Genomic DNA, 17,423 nt, shown 5'->3' with positions numbered 1-17,423 from the left:
CTTCTTCTCCGCACCGGTGCTTACTGATAGTAACCATGGAGCCTATGTCAAAGCATGTAGGTGGTTTTCCCAAGAGTTTCAGTTCACATATAATTCCACAGAATGACCCAGAAAAACAAAGTTGCCATTGTTGACAAGCAAAACAAAGCACCGAAGCCTTTATGTCAGTCTCACAGCGCAGCGCTTTCAAGTCATGTGTTCATGAAGGTTCAGATGATCTCAGTCTCTTGTTTCTTATTACAAAGTCTTCTGTAATAACACAAAGAAAACTTCAAGGTGTTTGTATGAATTAGTAAACAAACAAGACGGCTGAACGCTTTAATTAAATTGTTACTTCAGGTCCTTTAGCTCTGTGGGTTTTGACAACAGTTTTGCGTCATCTCTCCTTTCTTCATTTCTATGGATTACTGCAGATTTGGGACATAATCCTGGATTTCAAACTCGCATTCGAATCTATACTCATCCTTTATACGACACTACATATATTTTTAAATTAAAATTGCGTTCTTGTCTAAGGAAAGAAGAAAGGTAGAGAAGGTGAGTAGATAAAGGCAAGTATACGAGGAATCTGTGACAGAGTTTTGTCTACAGATTCTTTTGTTAATTAGTGTTAAAAAGAGGACAAGAGGTCAGTATAATGTGTGGAAAACTAAATGTTTTATAAGGCTAATAAAGTATTCGTGCTTAAATGAGATCATTTCTGGTTGTTAATATGGTGATCAAGCTCAGATCGGAAGCAGGCGTATCCTAGAAATTACGTTTTTGTCATATTACCCAACATCGAACTCACGGATCTATGGGAAACTGTCATTGTAGTGAAGTTAGCATCTGTGTTCAAAATGGAAGTGTAAAAACTTGTGTTCCCTGATGTGTGATTAGAAACAAGGCAGGTTTGTATCTCAGTAATTCAGTCGAGTATCATCTGGCTAAGTTTGACGTTGATGGAAAACAACAACAACAACAAAAATACCAAAACACAACCCCGGTTAAAAATTAAGTAACGCTCTTCTTCAGGCTGAACACATCACAGCGCACTGAAAGGTCTGAATCGGAATCGGTGCATTATTACTAAAAAGTTTCCACAGAACGCATTATACTTCCTGTAACATACATAACGATGGTCTGAAAGGTGACAAAGCAACAAAAAAACAACAAAAAGGTCCATTTGTGAGGCTTTTGAGCAATTAAATTAAATTATAATTAAAAATTGTGGGCTAAAGGATCACAAGACATTTTACTGCGTACAAGTTGGATTTTCGTGGGAATTCCCAGTGTATAACAACAGAGCTTATGATTACACTAAATGTGCATACTCAATGCCACCACTCCTTCTGCTGTAAGCCTATCCCTCGTTCAGACAACAGCTGTGTGTGTGTGTGTGTGTGTGTGTGCATTGAGGGGAGGGAAGGATAGGTCTAACATGAGAAAAACAGAAGGAAAAAAGAAGGGAGCAAACAGAAATGACCAAAAAGCCAGATAGAGGTATACAGACATAATGGATGCACTGCTGTCATTTATTTTCCATTTCCGACACAACACCGATATCACAGCTCTGAGTTTCTGATGCCGATCCAACACCGACGCCCTCGCCGTGACCGAGTCGAGCGTCTGCAACAACTTCCAGTATCAGGCTGGTGCCTCCCGAATAGACAAAAATAATTTATACACACACACACGAACACACACACACACACTCACTCACTCACTCACTCACTCATGCCCAAACACAAACAGATGGACGATCATGCAGCCAGTCAGATAAATAGGTCACGCATTTCAGTTATAGACCATAGTGCATTCATCAGGAAAGAAGTACAACCAGTCAGGCTCCATGAACACTTGTGATTTGTCCCTACACAAACGCCATCAAACTACAGTGTGTGACATTACACAGCATGCTCACAGTAAACACAAGCCCTTCTGTTTGTGCTCGTACAGATCCTACTCGGCTGAAGGGTGGAGCTTTTTGGAAGCTTGCTGATGCTGCAGCAGGATCTAAATGATGCTAAAATGGATCGGCCGTGGAACGTTCTGCTAAACTGAACTAACCCTTTATGGTTAACCCATATTCTGTCTATGACTACTAACAAGTGCATTGGGGAAGATCATAATGAAGTGCACACAGACAATCATAACACAGCGCAGGAGGCTCGTGGCTGTTCCTCACACGGCACAGGGGCGCTCGCGGCTGTTCCTCACACGGCACAGGGGCGCTCGCCGGCTGTTCCTCACACGGCACAGGGGCGCTCGCCGGCTGTTCCTCACACGGCACAGGGGCGCTCGCCGGCTGTTCCTCACACGGCACAGGCGGCTCGTGGCTGTTCCTCACACGGCACAGGGGCGCTCGCCGGCTGTTCCTCACACGGCACAGGGGCGCTCGCCGGCTGTTCCTCACACGGCACAGGCGGCTCGTGGCTGTTCCTCACACGGCACAGGCGGCTCGTGGCTGTTCCTCACACGGCACAGGCGGCTCGTGGCTGTTCCTCACACGGCACAGGCGGCTCGTGGCTGTTCCTCACACGGCACAGGCGGCTCGTGGCTGTTCCTCACACGGCACAGGCGGCTCGTGGCTGTTCATAACACGGCACAGGCGGCTCGTGGCTGTTCATAACACGGCACAGGCGGCTCGTGGCTGTTCATAACACGGCACAGGCGGCTCGTGGCTGTTCATAACACGGCACAGGCGGCTCGTGGCTGTTCAGAACACGGCACAGGCGGCTCGTGGCTGTTCAGAACACGGCACAGGCGGCTCGTGGCTGTTCAGTAAAGAAGCACTGCACAAATGTGTAAGTGCACACTAGCAGTCATACCAAACCAAGGGCACAGGCCTGATCATGACCAAAAACAAGACAAACCTCAACAGCAGGGCAAAGATAGCGATCTACAAAAGCAAACAGGTTTTAATTCTGGAGGCTGCAGAAAAGCAACTTAACGTTTGGCCACTTGTCTCTGAATGCGATGGGACTATAACATGGACATACATACGGTTAATCATCATCACATACATGCACATACACAGAGCTCAATCTAAGTGTCTCTCACCCTCAGAGCTGCCAGGTCGATCTCATCCAGACTCCGTGTCGGTGCGTTCTCCGACATTTTTGTCCAAGTTTTGTCAGCGATAACGAGAAATAAAACCGTGTTTATGTCCAAACCGTTGGAGGAAAAAGATGCGTCTCAAAAAAACTTCTCAGGTCCCATTAAATTCCGCGGCTCCTGATGTGACAGACTGGACCGCGTAACGCGAGCTACTGTGAGGAAAATAACGTAAACGTAACGTTTCTGTAATATTAGCGTGTGTGTCTGTGTGTGTGTTGGACAATTCTTGAGAAAGCAGCACTGTTTATACAGGCCTGCTCGTACACGGCTGGAGTGTTGAACGCGGTAAGGAGAGAAAACGTTAGCACTGTGGCTAATACCTCAGATTGCGTCGCAGCGCGCCTGGAGCTCGAGGCGCCGCTCGTGCCGAGTCACAGCTCCGGTTTTACCGACACTATCGAACATATTTCGCAAACCGAGCTCCCGTTTGACGCTCATTTTCCCCACGGGTTATAAAAACGTCAAGCTTTTTTTATTGTAAAGTGTCGCCGTGGCCCTTCCCGGTGCCGAAAATCCACTACTGCCGTCCCCGAGAGAAGTTAAGTCGCAGGCTAACTGAGCTAATAAACATCAGGACCGAGTCTCCGCATCAGCGTCAGCTTCCCACGCAACGGGGGGAAAAAAACAACAACAACAACAACGACAACGCGAGCCTTCGAATCACATTACGGGTTCGTCACGATCGCTCACACCGTCCCGGAGCTCGTTCAAGCGGATTAACAATCTGTAACGTCGTGTTTATGTGGAATAATCCGGGCCGCCTGGCAAACTTTCACTCCTTCCGTCAGGCGATAAGTGAGTGAGCGCGCACGCGCCTCGCGCGACAGGCCTGGGAGTTGATCCTAAAAACGAGTCGATTCTTCGAGTCGACTCCGTAGCTTCGCAAGGAAACGTGTAGGATTTATATCAAAGAAATGCATTTTATTCATTTATTGATTGCTTTTTAAGAGTACACTGTTATCTTTGTGGGCACCTTGTACCATCAGCTTTAATCAAACTGTTTGAAGCATACAATTGCATAGGATGCTGTCGTTATATTCTATAGCATCAGTATTAACCTTTACTTGAATTAAAGGGAACAAACACGTTCCAGACAACATGTGCCACTTCTGGTAGTGACCTGGGTGTCATGCAAGCGACACCGAACACCTTTGGAATCGAGACGTTGAACGGGTGGAATCGATTCCTAGAATTTTAGATCATTGCTTCGAGGAATCGATTCTTAGAATCTACTTTTGCTGTACGGAGTCATTTGGTATTGTACCATGGGTAACTCTTGTTTATTGTTTTGCACGTTTAAAGTATGTTTTGGCAAATAGGACTGCTTATATGAGAATAAATCATTCTATTAGGTATATGTTGAAAATAATAACAACAACAATAATAATAATAATAATAATAATACCAAATCCAACATATTTCATGAAGCTAAATATGAAAGATATTTTTCAAATATTGCACTGGACTCAAGTGACATTTTTCTGGCCCAGAAATTAGCTCTACTATTTCTCCTCAAAAGGCCACACTGGAGGTTAATGTAATTTCAACAACTGAGAACAAGTTACTCAGGGAATTATTATTATTATTTTTTTTTTGGTAACTGCAGTTCACTTTACAGGCATTAGAGGGCTCTAAAAATGACTGACGCCTCCTTTAAAATCTTTAAACTAACCCGATGACCTTCATCAGGTGCAAAGTTCTAATTTATTGCTAATTCTGCATCCTAACAGTATGCGTAATTTGCATTTCTGTCGTATTTGACATAGAGAAAGACAGCAAGTGGTATTTATTCTGGACAAAAAAATGAAACGAGAAAAACTTTAGCAACAGTTGATAGTTTATTTTGTTAATTTTTTTCCTGGACTAGCAACAGCTGGTCAGTCGTGTAGTCCGTGTAGCTAGCTACAGTAGCTTGAGAGGAAAAAAACAAACACCACATACAAACATTACGTCGGTATTGTATTCAGTATCAGTGAGGTGCAAAGTATGAGTAAGAACCCTACATTATAATCTTCCCAGGGTTCTGCTTAAATATCTACCATTTAGAGAAAAAATAGGAAGAACAATGTATACAAAAATATACCACCGTTAAAAGGTTAGCAAAAAATCAGAGTGCTTTTACAGGTACGGATATTGCACTAAACGTCTAGATTTTACAGTGACAGATAAAAACTCGTACGCAGACGAGCTGATGGTCAGTAAGAATAATAGAGAAGGAAAAAAAAACAACAAAAAGAAATAGTAGCATTAAATAAACCTAGCTGGAATGTATCAGAGAAATATTTGCCTACGGTTCAACAGAACTGTACGTGCGTTAATTTTGACATATTATTCGGTATGGCAGCATGAGTGTTCCATGTTTGGTCTAACTAACGTGGCAGCACAGGATTTACGAAATGTAGGCCACTAACAATTAGACCTTTAGTTTATTAGTGCCTACGTTACGCTTTTTTATACTACGATCTTGTGTCCTCTAAAACGTCTGTACTTGGTCAACGTCCTGCTTAAGGAGTATGTAGAAAGACGGGAACACAAAAGATGAAGACACAATCTGTATTCAGTGCTGTCGATATTTAGAACTGGAGTAGGCGTGGCTTCAACCAGATGTTTTTGCCCTTAGGGGGGAAAACAAAAAACAAACAAAACCGTAAGTGGAGACGTCGCGTGTTCGAATGGTCCCTCGACCTCGTCTACGTCACTCGAGTTCACAATTCGTCGCTTGATACCTTTACCATATTTTCTGTTGCTGCCTTGTGATGTTCGATCCGTTGTGTTCGCACAAAATAGAAACAAACTAGTAGCCTGATTGAAATCGCTCGATGATTGACGATAGCATCAGGAATCGTCAAAAGATTCCGACTAACTGCGATTAGTTAGTTAATCGTTTCTGTAAAGATTCCAGCGCGTCCCTCCGGATTGTTACGGCAGTATCCTGGTGTCTTATGCGCTCTAGTGTTCTCCATTCGGTATTCGCTACAGTTCAGTGGTTTCTGCTTTCCGTTGGTGCTCCATTATACTGTACGACCCACGCTTTTAACGATTTTATTTCACCTTGTGGTCTGATTTTGACACACAGTTCGGTGTCAAGTATCTAGATGAAGAATCTTTGTGGAAGACAAACCAAAGCTTTTATTTATTTATTTATTTATTTATTTATTTATTTTAAAGGGATGTTCTGGGCTTGTTTATATCTCGTCTGTAGTCTACTTGTATTTACCCCAAAAAAAGACTTTTCAAGATGTTTCCTTCTTCTAGGAATAAAACCGATGTTTGAACCTTTTCTTTTTCCAAGGGCGGTTGTGGTACGATCTATTCTTTCAGAGATTTTTAATAAGGTGTTATTTGAACTTTCCGGAAAGTCTACGGCTGTGTCTCAATCCGTCCGCTGCCATAGTTCAGTAGTCCAGGGTGGCTAGCAGGGAGTCGGCCATTTTAAGGGCCTCGGTCTTGCTCTGTGCATCTCTCTCTCTCTCTCGGTCTCTCTCAAATGTTTGCTCCCTAGAAACAATCCCAAAATACACCACAAAAAAAAAACAACCAAAAAAAAATCATCATTGCTCCGTATCCTAACCTAGAATGTTCCTCTACCCAGAAATGACATCATACTTTCCTTAAAAAAAAGACTTGGAACAAGAAACGTTATTTGAACCGTCTACATACGATTCGTTTGTTTGTTTACAATCGAGGGCCGATGAGGACGTTTTAACGTCGGCAGAACTCGAGTTTCACCGTGTGAACCCGTCTACACCGTATACCGTTTCTAGGGATGTAGGAAGCCGATTGAGACGCGGCCGGAAGAAAGCGGACCCGGGATTTGTTTGAAAGCTGGATTAATGAGCTTTCTCACGTCTGCCTCGCCTCACCTTTATGTCTTGTTTTTATTTCCTGTCGTAAACAGGAAACTGCTGGGATTAGATGCACGGCGCTGGCCAGGTTGCGTCTGTGTTCGTTTCTCTCGGCGCTTGGTTGAGTTTTTCTCCCTCCCTCTCCGAACAATCATGGAGTTTGAGAACAGCTGTATTACATAACCCGAATTCCCAGAGGGAGGGAGATTATTGCAGGACACACACACACACACACACACACACACACACACACACTTACTCATTCTCCCACACACTTCACTTCCCTGTGCACCCCTACATCATCCATTTACACCACCCCTCCATCCCCCTCTCCTCAATCACCATATAAAAAACATTTAAAACCGATTCCCTCCTTACTGCATCCCGTCTGCCATTTATCTACATTTCCCCTCTCGTTTCCGCTCTTCCCTCCTTCTCACTCTCTCTCTCTCTCTCTTGCAGTCAGCTCTTTTCTACCTGTCACCATAACAACCGCAAATGTTCGCACAGATCTGCTGCCGCCGCACCGTGAGGTGTAGCACCAGAGAGAGAGAGAGAGAGAGAGAGAGAGAGAGAGAATAAAGAGATATAGGAAAAGAGGTTGAGAGAGTGGTGCAGTCCGCCTACACGCCACTGCAACACAAAATGTACGTTCTGTCCTGAACATTTCATCCATAAGCAGTCCACACACACACACACACACACACACACACACACACACACACACACACACACACACACACACACGGTGCCATTTTACAGATCTACAGCAGCCCAGCTCTCTCTCCAGCTTCCACTGAGCCATTTTGAGTAAAATCCTCTGCAGGAGATCCTCGCGCACTTCCTCTTGCTCCCGCAGAGTGAGATGTGAGTCACTTTGAGTTTGGCTAATCGCTTCCCGAGCGCCGAGCCAGATCCTCCATCACATCACCACAGACAGGAAAAGCTTTGGTCTGCTATCTCACCAAAACGCTGACTACAGAACAGATATTAGTGACTGGATTAGAGTCTGATTTTTCTTTTTTTTTCTTTTCTTTTTTTTTTTAAACATGCTGCACGTCTACTATGTCCACACGTCCAGAGAAACCATCCTCTCCTTGCTGCCGGCTGGAGGAAGCAGGTTTTCCTCGCACAGGAAGTGCAGTGGGAAGTGGACGAGGATGCCGCGGATGGTGCGCAGCTCCTCGCCGGCCTTCTCCGGGTCGCTCTGGGCCAAAGCCGGGGCGCTGACGTGTTCCTGCAGCTCTCGCAGGTTACGGATCGAGTCTGACGGAAGGCACCGGAAGACCTGCGGAGGAAAAGGAGAAAAAAGAGAGGGAGGAAGTTGTGTTTTGAAACTCTCCTGACCCTTGAACAAGTTCCCACAGCTTTCCCACAACCGCTCCTGAAGCTGCACTCAGACTCGTACTCACGGTTTCATAGATGGAAGCGTTCGACTGGGCGATTTTATTCCACACCTCACTGAAGAAATGATCAGTCAGGGGATCGTCTATGTCTAACGAGGGGTCCGAATCGGCCCCCAACAGCACCCTGGAAAAGAGAGAGAGAGAGAGAGAGAGAGAGAGAGAGAAATACAGAGAGAGATGGTCACAAACACCAAAAAACAAGAGAGAAAGAAAAAGTGTGAGAGAGAAAAACAGAGATAGACAGACAAATGCCAAAAGAAAGAAAGAAAGAATGAATATGTGAGATAAAGAGAGAGAAAGATACAGATGAAGAGAACAAGAGTGAAACAGAAAGATGGACAGACAGATATGAAAGAAACAGAAACAAGAAAGAGAGAGAGAGAGAGAGAGAGAGAGGGGCAAACACCAAAAAACAAGAGAGAAAGAATGAAAGAGACAAAGTGAGAGAGAAAAGCAGAGATAGACAGACAAATTCCAAAAGAAAGAAAGAAAAAAAGAAAGAAAGAATGAATATGTGAGATAAAGAGAGAGAAAGATACAGATGAAGAGAACAAAAGTGAAACAGAAAGATGGACAGACAGATATGAAAGAAACAGAAACGAGAGAGAGAGAGAGAGAGAGAGAGAGAGAGAGAGAGAGATGAAAGAGAGATTAGCAGATGTGCTGAAATTTGGAACTCTGTACATCTCTCTCTCTCTCTCTCTCTCTCTCTTCCCTCCACTTCCTGACTCGTTTATCCACATTCTGACTCTTCAGTTCTGTCCCCTGCCTCGACTCTATGATGAAGCTCTGTGTTTCCCACAGCGTGTGGAAGCCCTGTGTAACCTGAGCTCTGCTTCCCACTTGGAAAAATGACACCCAGAGTTTGTAAAGTCACCCTGACCCATCAAGAGGCCGGCTTTACCACCGAGCAGGAAGGCAGGAGGCGCACAGGAAGTACATCACAGGAAGTACCTCACAGGAAGGACATCACAGGAAGGACATCACAGGAAGGACATCACAGGAAGTTCTGATGTAGTGATGCGGTATGTGTATTATACATGATATATTATACAACTGATCAGATGTTCACACGACACAAACAGGTTCATGAACTGAAGAGTGGAATGTAGCCAGAATGTAATGATCTCCTCAGGTGTGTGTGTGTGTGTGTGTGTGTGTGTGTGTGTGTGTGTGTGTGAGAGTAACAAAAAACTCCCACACAGCAAATAGTACAGAACCCAAAAACACACAGCTTAGCATGAAAGGGAACACCAAACGAAGAGCCTCTTGCTACTCCACACACACACACACACACACACACACACACGGAAGGTCACCTCCCAAACCCAGCTGCGATCCCTCATCATGCCGAGGTAGGTGATGCAGAAATGCACTGTTTCCCCTAGCAACTGAGAGCTGGCAGTACAGAACACAGTGTGCCGGCTACAAATTGCTTCACTCACACACACACACACACACACACACACACACACACACACACACACACACACACAGAAAAAGATGAAGGAAGAAAGGTGGTAGATAAAACATGGAACACTCACACACTCACTCACACACAATATTGCTGCTGAGATGTGTGTGTGTGTGTGTGTGTGTGTGTGTGTGTGTGTGTGTGTGTGTGTCTGTGTGAGACCATTTCCTGTGTGCCTAAAGTGAAGTTGCCAGAAACATTATTTTCTTTAACTCCACCCTCAAATCATTTCTTCTACGTCTCTAAGGAGCTTCTGGCTCACATCATCGCACCTGAAACACTCCTTGCGCAGTGCGAGTGCCAGAGGCCCTGCTTCGTACTCCTCTCCGTTCATTCGGGACGGAACCCTCTCCTCGTCCTCCACCAGCACGGCCAGCTCGCTGTCCCGGTATCCCATCATGCTCCTGTCGTTGATGTTGGCTGAACCTGTGGAACGACACAGAATTCTTCATTGTGAAAAAGGTCAAAAGGTTTCCCGGTTTTCTACAAGCGCATGACAGCAATTCTGTCTGTAATTCACAGGGTTGGGTTAACGTGGTCGTTCACATACTTCCTTATTTCTATAGTAACAGCGCGCTCGCAGGGACGTGTGTATCAAAGAAATAATAATAATAATAATCGAAAAAAAAGCTGTTTAGTAAAGAAAAGAAATTTCTGCCATTGCTCGATAATCAACTTTCTACCATGAGGTTTGAGATCATTTCCAGCACTGACCACAAGATGGAGACAAAAGCAGCGTTTTTGTTACTGTAAGCCCTAAAGCAGACGGGCCGTCATGGGGAAAAGTCTCACCGATGATGTAGCGGCGGTCGTCTGCGATCAGCGCCTTGCTGTGGACGTAGATGAGCTCGGTGACGGGGGTATGGCCGAGATTGCCGTGCGTCCGCACGCCACACACAGAGATGTACTGCGTCCATTCATCCTGCACTGGAGGAGAGAGGAAGGAGGACGGTCGTCATGACGATTGCAAAGAGTGACACTGATTTGTCCGAGATTAGCAGAACACACACTTACTCTGTTCCTTGAGTCGGGATAGAATGGAGTTCTTTCCTCGATTTATTGTCCTGAAAAATCCAAAAAAAACAACATTAATGAGGTTTACGTGCACATGGTCGGTGTGTGTGTGTGTGTGTGTGTGTGTGTGTGTGTGTGTGTGTGTGTGTGTGTGTGTACGTGCCTGTAGATAAAATGCAGTATAGCCTGGATGGCGTTGCCTCCTCCCTCACTGATGTCTCCCTCGAATCCGGGTAGGAGAGGAATCACCACAAACACTCTGTACTTCTGTTTCTCACTACACACACACACACACACACACACACACACACACACACACACACACACACACACACACACACATTTGGGCACCAAACAAAGAAAAATAAGACAAGTGAAAAGGCAAGGAACAAATCCTACATGCCTGCACAGACACCCATTCACCCCCCCAGGCACACACACACACACACGCACACACACGCACACACACACACCTGTGTGCCCGCAGGATCCTCTTGACAATAGTGTCTCCTATGGAGTTGTGAACAGTCTCAGCACAGCTAATGAAGAACTGATTCTAAGGAGAACAAACACAACATATGTGTGTATGTATGTGTATAATATGTGTTTGTATGTGAGGTGTGTGTGCGTATGTGAGGTGTGTGTGCATATGAGGTGTGTGTGTAAATGAGGTGTGTGTGTATGTGAGGTGTGTGTGTAAGTGAGGTGTGTATGTGTGTGTATGTGAGGTGTGTGTATGTGAGGTGTGTGTGTGTGTGTGTGTGTATGAGAGTGTGTGTGTGTGTGTATGTGAGGTGTGTGTGAGGTGTGTGTGTGTGTGTGTGTGCATGTGAGGTGTATGTGTATGTGAGGTGTGTGTGTGTGTGTGTGTGTGTATGTGAGGTGTGTGTGTGTGTGTGTGTGTGTGTATGTGAGGTGTGTGTGTGTGTATGTGAGGTGTGTGTGTGTGTGTGTGTGTATGTGAGGTGTGTGTGTGTGTATGTGAGGTGTGTGTGTGTGTATGTGAGGTGTGTGTGTGTGTATGTGAGGTGTGTGTGTGTGTATGTGAGGTGTGTGTGTGTGTGTGTGTATGTGAGGTGTGTGTGTGTGTATGTGAGGTGTGTGTGTGTGTGTTTGTGTGTGTGTGTGTGTTACCTCTATATAAATGTAGTGCTGGCTTTTCTCTATGGTGTCTATGTAAGCTTTGTGGATGGAACTCTCACATACTCCAGCTGACCAGCGATCGACCGAGCGAAGCACCTGACAGCAGAGTGAGAAAAAATAAACAGAGGGAAAGTAAAAAAAGTCCTCATTAGTGTAGCACATCCCAATACTCCAGCCTTCTAGGGTGTATCATATACAGCACATTATACCTTAGAGGTTTTACCAACAAACTCATTTTATTTTTAGTTTGATTTATTTTTTACTTTGATTCTATTTAATGGTGAGGAACAAAATGTACAATTTTCAACATTTAGTAAAAAATGTTATTTAATCATCTGCTTTAAAAGTTTGTAATTGATATTTATTTATTTATTTATTTATTTATTTATTTTACCTTTTTTTATTATTTTTATTTTTTATTTTTATTTTTTTAATTATTTTTATACGATTTTTTTATTTCATACAAAATCATTGTAAAAGCTATTGAATAATATAAACGAAGCACGTTTAAGACATGTTAGTGTTTATTTACTGATGGGATAAAAATATTTTTGGGCATGTGGTGTGTGTGTGTGTGTGTGTGTGTGTGTGTGTACACACCTGTACAGATGCTCTGGCTGTTCCAGGCACGATGAAGGGAAGCTCACTGGCAGTAGTGTGACTCTTGGGCAGCAGGTTTGGGTAAAACTTGGCTTTATATTTTATCTTAAAGTTCTGAAAGACACCAAAACACACACACACACACACACACACACACACACACACACACACACACACACACACACACACACACACACACACACAGACCCTTGTGTCATTTAACCCATGTGCATGCGTAATACTCGGCTTTATTAAGCTGGACCTCCGACCTTGGTGAAGTTCCAGCGCTGTATAAAGTGGCGTGCCAGGTCCCTGGCTGCCTTCCCATGAACCACGGCTCCGAGGTCACGCCACGGGATACGCGGCACGTGCGCCCGGTCCACGTTGTCTGAGTGAGAAAATCCAAAAGCGGGTTGAAGCGATTTATATGAAATGGGCTTATTGTAGTCATCCTGACATTATAAACTGGTTATAAGCTACAAGTAGGATGTGCAGGATAAGTCCTGCTACCTTGGAAAGGCTGGTCCAGCTGTATCCAGTCCTTCTTGATGAAGTTACTATAATCTTTTCCTAACCATAACATCGTGTTACAGCTCAAATCCACCTCATCACAACCTCCTGCCAGCGTTCCGCCAGTGAGAGGAACATTAACCACATCCTCTCCTTCAGTCTTAGAGAGAGAGAGAGAGAGAGAGAGAGAGAGAGTTAGTTTCGAGCTACAAATGAATCCACAAAGGAATACGGTATATTAAATACGGAACGTTTCTCGATGCCGAGTCGTAGCCACCTCTGGAACCGGACGCGCCTCGTGATTGGCTGTTTCCGTTTGCATGACATCAAACAACCTGTAGTTACTGTCGTCCCATCTCCCGAAGGCGAGGTCCAGCCCGCCTACGAAGGCCACCGATTGGTCGATGGCCACCATTTTTTCATGGTGAGCCCACAGGATGATGGTGGAGGCCATGTGATCAGGATGACGCATCACCTAGGGATAAACACACCTAGAAATTTAGCATCACTACAAACAAACAAACAAAAACAAACAAACAGAGTCCTGAGTTCGGCTTTAGCCGTGCTGTAGGGTGTAGTGTGCTTGGTGTAGGGTTCACACCTTGATATTTGGGTGCAGACCCATTAGGGTTCTTTTACTATAGTCGCTGTTAATGCCCAGGGCCAGCTCTACCTCTTTATACAACAGCACACACACCTTCACTCCTTGTTCCTGAAAACCCAACACACACACACACACACACACACACACACACACACACACACACACACACACACACACAATGAGAACTCATTTAAAAGGAACCATTCCCATCGTGATTTGTATTCGTGCACATATCTGCTGCTTACTGCTTTGCGCTTGAGGATCTGGTCCAGTCGCCAGTACGTCCCTTTAGCCGGACGCTTGAGGTAAACTTCAGGACTTAACCTGACAGCACATAGACAGAGCAAGAACACAAAGCAGCAAATCAATGTCATGATGAGCCAGAAAGCTGGGCCTCACTACTCAGGAATCTGTGCCCATTAAAAACTGGGAACAACAACGAAAGCCTTGAAGATAAGGATAAGGAGTCTAGGGGAAAAAAAATAAATCATTGCGCACAGAATACAGATTGTAGAGTCGTCAATTTAGAAGGTGGGGCACAAAATAAACACACAGAAGACTTCAGATAGAAAATCTACATTTCCCAGCGGTAATGATAAGCCGGTAGATTTACAGACATTTAATTAAAATACAGATATTTTCCAGGAGGACACGGTGGCTTAGTGGTGAGCACGTTCGCCTCACACCTCCAGGGTTGGGGGTTCGATTCCCACCTCCTCCTTGTGTGTGGAGTTTGCATGTTCTCCCCGTGCCTCGGGGGTTGGCACTCCGTCCAGGGTGTATCCTGCCTTGATGCCCCGATGACGCCTGAGATAGGCACAGGCTCCCCGTGACCCGAGAAGTTCGGATAAGCGGTAGAAAATGAATGAATATTTTCCAGGACTGACAGAATAATTAGGATCGTAGGCTCTCAGTTCTGAACGATGGCAACAATAATAAAACAAAATCTAAACTAGACTCATGGTGTGTGTGTGTGTGTGTGTGTGTGTGTGTGTGTGTGTGTGTGTGCATGCTCACCACCAGTCGGTGATAAAGATCTCCTCCTTCGCCTTCTCCAGTGCGTCTGCCAGGTCAGAGAAATACCCGCTCCCGTTCACGTACCTGTCAGTAAATCCACAGATCACTCTTAAGCTGATTAACTGGTTAAAGTAGATATTAGATAGATATTATCTTCTTTATTTAATGGTAAGATCGGATACAAGCGTGTGCTTAAATAAACCTGTAGCTGTGAACTTGTTTAACTTTGTTTAACTTTGTGTGCAGTGAAGGATTTACAAGAACCCCTTTAATTATATATATATATATATATATATTTATATATAAATATATATATATATATATATATATATATATATATATATATGAATATATATATATATATATATACACTGTGTGTGTGTGTGTGTGTGTGTATACAGTATATATAACCTTCTGTTCTATTGAGCTCAGGACTGAAGCCTTCTTAATAAAAAGTGTCCCACTGGCAGACTTTCAGTTCTCCTTACAGCTTTGGCTGTAAAATGCTGCCGGACCAGAACTGTCACAATCTGTCACTGTGCTTCAGAGACCGAACGGCAGCACTGTTTTTTTTTCCTGACACTTCCATCATACTGCTGCCTTTGTGAACAAAAAAGATCCTCAAACCTAATCTCCAGGACTGTTTTCACTTTTCGCCAAATGCTTCATCGTCTTCTTACGACACAGAGGCGTTTAAATCCGGACGACTGCGAGATCGGAGAACACGACGGAACATTAAATCCTGTTCATCAGATGTCGGCGGCCTGGTGTTCAAATTTACTGGAAACTTTAAATGAGTAACATTGTGGACATTTCAGAAGGTTCACTTACATCTTTTTTTTCTTTTGAAACAAACCTGCAGCCCAACTTTAATGCTGTTGGTCTGTTCGCATCAGCATTTTGGAAAACGCGATAAAACGCACGACTCCTGCACGGTACTTTCACTATCCTGTTATGTAATTTATACGTATGCACGCTGGTAAATGGCTGGTGTTGTAATTACACATGTAATTAATCATGTAGCTACAAGTAAATAACGAGAGTATGTAGCTAGGATTCAAGAATTAGGGTTTCGATTTGCTTCGATTTTCAACCATTTCATTAAAAAAAAAATACAGATATAAACATCATGAAAAAAAATTAAGTAATTTTGTAGCGAACAAAAGAAAATATACTTTCCATACTATACTTAGAAAAAAAAAATACTTAAACCTTTGTCAGAAAATATTTATATATCATTCCTGTGCAAAGTTTTAGGTACCCTATCTATCTATCTATCTATCTATCTATCTATCTATCTATCTATCTATCTATCTATCTATCTATCTATCTATCTATCTATCTATTTTTATATCTACACTTGATTCCCAAACATTACGTTTGGAAAGCAGCATATTATATAAAGCGGGTTTCAGATAAAACTTAAACAACAAAAATGATGCTTCCTGTATGTGTGAAGGTCCAAGTCTCCAGAAAAACAGGAGCTGGTTTTACAAAAGAAAAAAAAACAGCTAGTTTATTTCCAAAACAGCACAATCTGCACCAGAGACTATTTTTAAAGCGACGGGTCGTCGCTCAGAGTGTTGACCTTGTTTCATTTCTTCCTGTTATTCCTCATTTGCGAGACTTTTGCACAATACTGTCTAGTTAAATATAGATGGTATATATAAATTTTGCTACTGTACATTATTTGGGTTCCCAGGTTGTAGTTTCTCTGCATTGCATAACAAATAAAATCCATCTAAAATATTTTAAACACACTCTGTATTTCTGTATGTATGGATAATATGTAAGGATTAGTGGACTGAAAGCAGCATGTTAAGGACACACACCATTTGGTGAGGGAGTCCGGTCTGGGTGGGGCGAAGCCGTCAAAGCGGTGGAGCTGGAGAAAATCGCAGCGTTCAGACAGACGCCGGATCTCATGACTCCACCACTGGGCCTGCCGGTAGCTATTGCACTTAATGATCAGCTTTCTGTTAAAAACACACACACACACACACACACACACACACACACACACACACACACACACACACACACACGTTAGCGTCCCAAAAACTATCTGAACAAATCTGCTACATTTTGTAACTTCAGTGAAAAATTCTGTCAAACATCCAAAATGTGTTTGGGAATGTGAGCCAAAACTGAACTGACCCAAACCAAATCAAACCAAATCAAACCAAACCAAACCAAATCAAACCAAACCAAAACAAATCAAACCAAAACAAACCAAATCAAAATAAACCAAAAATCAAAACAAACCAAACCAAACCAAAACAAAACAAACCAAAACAAAAGAAACCAAACCAAACCAAATCAAAACAAACCAAAACAAAACAAACCAAAAATCAAAACAAAACAAATCAAACCAAAACAAACCAAACCAAAACAAACCAAACCAAAAATCAAAACAAAACAAAACAAAACAAAACAAACCAAATCAAAACAAAACAACACAAAACAAAAACCAAACCAAACAAAAACTAATCCAAAAACCAAACTAAACAAATGAAAACAAAAAACAAAAACACTTTAAATTGTTTGTATATGTGGAAAGTCCAGGAAACAACTTTGTGCACATCAGCACTTAGTCATCCTCTTACCAGACACTATTTTTATATTTGGTGGAAAGTCTAGCTGATCACATGCGAAACCACAAAATGTCACCTCCCCCGTCTTAAACAAAACAAACTGTACAAAACACTAAT

General features: G+C 43.3%; 2 protein-coding genes across 8 annotated transcripts in view; both read right to left on the bottom strand.

Annotated features, from left to right (window-relative positions):
* The window catches only part of mink1 (misshapen-like kinase 1), a 32,602-nt gene extending 28,681 nt beyond the window's left edge, over positions 1–3,921 (bottom strand). For all 6 annotated transcript variants that reach the window (XM_027144177.2, XM_047809353.1, XM_047809355.1 and 3 more), the window contains exon 1: positions 3,043–3,921. In XM_027144177.2, the coding sequence (XP_026999978.1) occupies positions 3,043–3,099 (57 nt within the window). In that variant the 5' untranslated portion in view covers positions 3,100–3,921. The remainder of the gene's footprint in view (positions 1–3,042) is intronic.
* A 997-nt stretch (positions 3,922–4,918) lies between these two features.
* The window catches only part of pld2 (phospholipase D2), a 33,618-nt gene continuing 21,113 nt past the window's right edge, over positions 4,919–17,423 (bottom strand). For both annotated transcript variants that reach the window (XM_027144186.2, XM_047809380.1), the window contains exons 10-25: positions 16,545–16,688; positions 14,713–14,796; positions 13,941–14,019; positions 13,693–13,803; positions 13,369–13,566; positions 13,092–13,251; positions 12,851–12,969; positions 12,582–12,695; positions 11,973–12,077; positions 11,312–11,394; positions 11,002–11,115; positions 10,839–10,888; positions 10,617–10,751; positions 10,097–10,250; positions 8,357–8,474; positions 4,919–8,232 (exon numbers count right to left, since the gene is read on the bottom strand). In XM_027144186.2, coding sequence (XP_026999987.2) covers positions 8,008–8,232; positions 8,357–8,474; positions 10,097–10,250; positions 10,617–10,751; positions 10,839–10,888; positions 11,002–11,115; positions 11,312–11,394; positions 11,973–12,077; positions 12,582–12,695; positions 12,851–12,969; positions 13,092–13,251; positions 13,369–13,566; positions 13,693–13,803; positions 13,941–14,019; positions 14,713–14,796; positions 16,545–16,688 — 1,993 coding nt within the window. In that variant the 3' untranslated portion in view covers positions 4,919–8,007. The remainder of the gene's footprint in view (positions 8,233–8,356; positions 8,475–10,096; positions 10,251–10,616; positions 10,752–10,838; positions 10,889–11,001; positions 11,116–11,311; positions 11,395–11,972; positions 12,078–12,581; positions 12,696–12,850; positions 12,970–13,091; positions 13,252–13,368; positions 13,567–13,692; positions 13,804–13,940; positions 14,020–14,712; positions 14,797–16,544; positions 16,689–17,423) is intronic.

This window comes from Tachysurus fulvidraco, chromosome 26 (genome assembly GCF_022655615.1).
Source record: "Tachysurus fulvidraco isolate hzauxx_2018 chromosome 26, HZAU_PFXX_2.0, whole genome shotgun sequence".
NCBI classification, from domain to species: domain Eukaryota; kingdom Metazoa; phylum Chordata; class Actinopteri; order Siluriformes; family Bagridae; genus Tachysurus; species Tachysurus fulvidraco.
This window is presented reverse-complemented; position numbering and strand designations above follow the sequence as displayed.